Source organism: Alexandromys fortis, unplaced genomic scaffold (genome assembly GCF_014885135.2).
Source record: "Alexandromys fortis isolate MF-2015 unplaced genomic scaffold, M_Fortis_MF-2015_v1.1 scaffold_0, whole genome shotgun sequence".
In the NCBI taxonomy this organism is placed as follows: Eukaryota; Metazoa; Chordata; class Mammalia; order Rodentia; family Cricetidae; genus Alexandromys; species Alexandromys fortis.
In genome coordinates, this window is record NW_026067949.1 from 39,965,338 (window position 1) to 39,971,337 (window position 6,000).

General features: G+C 36.0%; 1 protein-coding gene across 4 annotated transcripts in view; it reads right to left on the reverse strand.

The window, feature by feature from the left end:
* The window catches only part of LOC126506295 (UDP-glucuronosyltransferase 2B17-like), a 252,277-nt gene that overhangs the window by 217,952 nt on the left and 28,325 nt on the right, over positions 1-6,000 (reverse strand). For 2 of the 4 annotated variants that reach the window (XM_050149723.1, XM_050149746.1), the window contains exon 2: positions 803-951. The exons of 1 other annotated variant lie outside the window; for it this stretch is intronic. In XM_050149723.1, the coding sequence (XP_050005680.1) occupies positions 803-951 (149 nt within the window). Of the gene's footprint in view, positions 1-802; positions 952-2,791; positions 3,581-6,000 lie in introns of those variants that run through there. One more of the 4 variants, XM_050149754.1, reaches the window with a different exon arrangement.

The following is a 6,000-nucleotide window of genomic DNA, read 5'->3' on the forward strand; positions in this document are numbered from 1 at the left end:
ATGTCTCTTCTGATTGTTCAGATATCAAACAATTCCTTAGGATATATGTTAGTCATAACTTTTGGTCCTGAGCAGCTTTTGATTGATGAGTTTAACTGACTTAATTTCTTTGTCTTTTGTCATGTGTTTATATGTGTGTGTGCTTCTTTGGGCATGTTTGTTTGTTTATACGTGTGTGTACATATGTGTGTGTGCTTGTGTATGTGTGTGTGTTGCACATATGTGTATGTTTGCTTATTTGTCTCTGCCCGTGTGTGTGCTTACATGTATGGGTATGTATGTGTGTGTCGGAGTTACTGGAGATACTCCTTGGCTTTGTTTTGCACACAGATGTCAAATGTTAAAATCTGATGTCTTCCTCTACTAATCTTCAACATAGGTTTTGAGACTGTCTCACATGGAACACAAATCCTACCATTGTTTTTAACAGACTAGTGGCCTGCAAGCTCCCAGTATCAACCTGTTTCTACAACCTCAGTGCTAATGTCATTGCACTGTCCTGGGACACCCAACTTTTTACCTGGCTGTTGTGATTCAAACATATATCCTCATAATTGCTTGGAAAGGACTTTACCCAATTAGTAATCACCTAGGTACCCTAACTGACCTAATTTAATTCACTGATGGTAATATTTCCCAGGTCTATCAATTCTTTCCTGAGTTAATTGAGCTCCTCTTAGCAGGATGCTTTAGTCAACTTCCTATATATTTCTATCCCTGAGAGAAAAATCTAATGAAAACTGTAGAATCATTTTCACCAGAAAGGAAATCAAATAATAAAGAGATTTAAGAATGTATTTACCTTCGGCAAGGGTTTAGCAGGTTTGCAGTGAAGACCTCCTACATAGTCAACATTTGGTAAGGTTGGGCGAGGAAACTCCAAATCCCAGTAGGATCTAATGAGCCACATTTCTGCTTTGCCTATTGTTTCAGTTAAGGTGGTGGGCCTTCCTAGAAGGAGAAATGAGCAAGTCAGAAGGAGAATAAGGAACCATCTTCCACCTGTCAGAATGGCTAAAATCAAAACCACCAATGATAGCCTTTGCTGGAGAGGTTGTGGAGAAAGGGGTACACTAATCCATTGCTGGTGGGAATGCAAACTTGTGCAACCACTTTGGAAAGCAGTGTGGTGGTTTCTCAGGAAATTTGGGATCAACCTACCCCTGGACCTAGCAATACCACTCTTGGGAATATACCCAATAGATGCCCTATCATACAACAAAAATATCTGCTCAATTATGTTCATAGCAGCATTATTTGTAATAGCCAGAATGTGGAAACAACCTAGATGCCCATCAATGGAAGAATGGATGAAGAAAGTATGGAATATATACATATTAGAGTACTACTCAGCAGTAAAAAACAAGGACTTCTTGAATTTTGCATACAAATGGATGGAAATAGAAAACACTATCCTGAGTGAGGTAAGCCAGACCCAAAAAGAGGAACATGGGATGTACTCACTNTTGTAACATAATTTACAGTGTAATTGATTTACATAATATACATAAATGTCAGTCTTGGGTTTATTTTTAAAGCAAACTGTAGGAATTACTTAATGTTTCCACAGTAATTTGAAATAACAAACAGTTATTTAAATAACCCACTAAGCTACTATTTAGTGACTACACATTTTACTCCTCTCTACATTTTTAAAAGGAACAGAGCAAATATAAACACACATTCCAGGTCCAAAAGTCATATCACACTGTGTACCATGGCCAGAGTTCTTCAGGGTCATTGTAGTTTGTAGCTTGTCCTTCATCCTTGTTTTGTTAAAGAGGCTGTATAGTTTATGAATGGCTGAATTTCTAGTTAGTGCTTCTACCTTTGTTTCATATAAAGAAATTTAATAATATTTATCTTACAAAAATACAGTATTTTCAGAAATTATGAGAATAGAAATTTTGGCCAGTCTTACCTATGAAATATTTTAAAAATAAAGGAAAGGAAGACTTCAAAAAATACAGACCGGGTACGTGTGTATCCATGCTTCCACAGTGTTTAAACAATAGATGTTAGGAAAGTACACAATAAAGGAATATGGTACTGGTAGAAACCCCAGTTTCACTTTTAACTAACTGTGAACTAACAGTATATTTTAAGAGTAAAGGAATTCTTTAGGAACTACAGAGAACATATTTTATAGTTTAAATTTTTATTTATGTATATGTGTATCTGTGTAAATATATACTAAGTTTATTCAGGAATTAGAAGAGACCATAAAAGGGCAGCAGGTCCTCTAAAGCAGAAGTTACAGGCAATTTTGAGTCACTGGTCCTGGGTTGGTGCTAGGTGCAGAACTCAGATACTCAAAATGAACAGAAAAAAACACTCTTAAACTTTTAGTCATATTTTCAGACCGCAAAGTTTAGTTTTAAATAAAGATAGTTGCCTATGCAAGAGAAAATAATTTCTTCAATGTTCTATACATATTGAAACTGTAAAATATTTCATTCTTTAATATGCATTAATTATGATTTGGCTAACTAGCTAGTTACTTATTAAAATAGATTAAAAATTATAGCAAAACAAGTAAGAACTACTTAAGAAAAGTCTACTTGCTTCCCTTTGCAGCTCTGTATCTCACCAGAATGTCCTGTATCAGGTCTGATACCTGTTTCTCTTTGATCAATAATATGAGCCTTTACAGTGAGTTTGTTAGCTAATGCCATAATACCTTTGATCACCTATAAAAGGCAAGTTTACTTTGCATTTTATGGGCATGACAATAGATTTAAATAATTGTGAAACTTAGGTCTCTGAGCTACTGATAAGAATCATAACTTACCTAACGTTTCACTGTAAAACTGACTCCATTTCTTCTCATTATATGTCTCGAACCAAAAGTCAAAATACAGCATACACATCATATTTTTTACCCTCTCCATGAATGTCATTTGACCACCTAGTCCTGATAAAATCATGGGTACATAAGAGGGAGGGACTAGAAATTTCCCACTGTACTTTTCCATTGTATAGCCAGGAGAGAAGCGAAGACTGTACAGAAAAGGGATCTGGAGAAGTTCAGCTATCAACTCCCCACAGGGAGCAATGGCATCCGAGAAAAGGACATCAAACTTAGATCTCCGTAGTTTTGACATAAGTTCTTTGTTTAAAACGGTGTCTCTGCAAAGCCTCAGATAGCTATCAGAGAATTCATTAATCAAATTTTGTAGCAAAGGAGAGAATGATAAACACAATTCTCTTGGTATCTCATAAGTCCACACATCCACAAGCATTGTAAAAATCTTGTCCATATCATCTTTACTGATAGACGTAGAATAACTCTCAAACTTCAGACCAGGTGATTTTTGGGGATCAAGAAAGATAGAAGCTGAAGGTCTCAGAACTGTCACTTCATGACCCCTCTGTACAAGTTCATCCAGTATTGTCTTTAGATTCATCCAATGACTGTATTCCAATGGCCATACCAACACCTTCCCACAGTTCCCAGATCTGAAATAGCAACTTATCTGCAGGAGCAGCAGAACAGACATCCACTTCATAGTCATCTTGGGACATCAAAGTTTTCTGTTCACAGTGTGTCCCTTGTCATCGCTTATATTTATATATAACAAGAAAAAGCCTTGAGTTAAAATATAACTGGAGTAGATCAAAGCAAATGCAGTAAATGACCACAGTGAACTTCTGTCTAATGGAGATAGTAAAAGCAAATATTAATTATTCACATTTGCACCTCAGTGTTTAATGACAGGTGTTTTGTAATGAAGCAAATTCAAGAGTCCATGACCAAAAAAAGAGGTGAAAAAAAAGAGTCCATGACCTGTTTGCATAACTGTTCTGTTTCTAAAATATTTGAACAGGAGCAAGAACATTGGTTAGTGACAGGTTAGTCAGAAATTTCTTCTCAAGAAAGAAGCCAATATGAATACTTGCATAGATTATAAGTATTTTACTGTTATAATTTTAAGAAATTATTATAAGAATGGTGGTAAATGTATTCACATGCATATAATTTCTTAAATAGCTTGGTAGTACACCTAACGAACTCTACTGACAGAAGCCCTGGGAAGCAGATAGACAAGAGCCTCCTCCTACACATGTCCCTAGGGAAATAGAACACTAGCAATTGAGTTGTTAGACTCATAGTTGACAGACTAACCTGAGATATTATCTGCTAAGGCAGTCAGTTGGTTCATCTTACTTGTCGCACAGGCCTTTCATAAGCCTGAGAAGTAGTTGAATAGCTTGTTATCAGAATCTAGTCCACAAAGGCTCTAAAAAGTAGATGAGTACATGCATCTATATTCCCTCCTTTTAAGGGAACACTATGACCACCATTTCTGAGGTCATCAATGTCTGTAAGATTGCACATGCAGATTCTGGAAACTAACATGTGACTTTAGTTATTGGATGACCTAGGATCAGAAGAAAAACAGAAAATATGCTAATTAGAGATCTTAAATATAGATAAAAATCTGTAATCAAGTGATCAAATGTTTAACATTGAACATTATATTAAATTATTTAAATTGTTTTAAAGACTCACAGAAAGTATCATCCAAGTTCAAAGTAGTGTAACTGAGAGCGCTGCACCTTTTGTTTTCTTTTAAAGGCAATGCTAGGATTTATAGGAGAATTAGTTGAGTGATGGATTAATGACAGACATGGCACATGATGATGCTGGATCAATGCCAGGGTATTTCAATTGAACAGAGTACATTGTGGATGGAAGAAATTGAATGTTTAAGAATATCATATGCTTGTTTTAACTTATTAACTTAAAGAGTTCATATGTTAGTGCCATTTATTTCTTACTTGCTTTTTTTTTTTTTCATTACCTCTTCCCCAGTGTATGAAATGGAACCAAAGTCACTCAAGGAGTCAGTATGAAAACACTGTCATATAGGTTTGCTTATTAGTACATGCATCCTCATGTGTCCATTGGGTTGGAAGAGGTTTTGTCAAATGTAGTGATGTTGTTAACCTCAGGAGTCATAGACTGTTATCAAAATATCCAGTGCAAGGAATGAAAAACTTCACTTTCATCTGTTGGTTTGGTGGGGATGGGATGCCCTTGACTGTTCCCAAAAATATAGATTCTAGTCATTGTCCTTGATTGTAGGGATAAGTCCCACCCCTTAGGGGGCGTGTTCGCCTCAGCCTAATGTTTGCCTATAAATTTGGCGAGCGTGCTCCCAGCTGCTGCTTCTGCTTTCCTGGTCTCCACGGGAACCATGGTTCTGTAAGTCTATTTCTCCATTAAAGCTGTATATATTTTTACAATCTGTCTGCATTTGTTTACACGGTTACACTTGATTGCTCCCCAGATCTTGAAGATAAGATGTCTGAAAGCATTATACACTTCAGACTTAAGACAGGGAGCAATTGAGAAGCAATTGATCTGGAAACTTCCTTTTTGAGGATTTTCATAGTATTTGAAGAGGCTACATAAGATCTCTAGGGAGAAATGTAATCAATAGTCCTATTAACTGTCAGACCTATGGCTTATAACAATGACTAGCATGGCAAGATATCTTTAATAACAAAATTGTGACACTTTTATCTTAGGTGTAATCAAGATAAATCTAACTCTAATTGGATTTGAGGGTAGTGAGTGGTAAAAAATTCATGTGTGGTACAGTAAAGTGAGTCAGCTGTCCATGACTGGAGAAATCACAGACCCCAGAAGTAGAAACTCCCATTGCTGTTTTCCAAAACAAGTATAATTTCTAACTATATTACTAGTTTATCCTTATAATCACAGGTAACTGTAGCTCTCACAACTCAACAAAAATTTTTTATTGTAGCAAGTGGAGAATATTGCAGAGATCCACAGCTGGTCAGAAAAGAAGAGAATAATTGATCATTGGATGCCCAAGGTCAGTACGTACACTTAGAGCAGAACAACTTCTAAATCAAAGGCTATGGAAACATTTTGGAAAAGAAGAACGAAAGAGCCAGGAAACCAGGATGCCTGATGGAAGTTGATGATATATATTATCATCATTATATCATATATTATTATCATATATC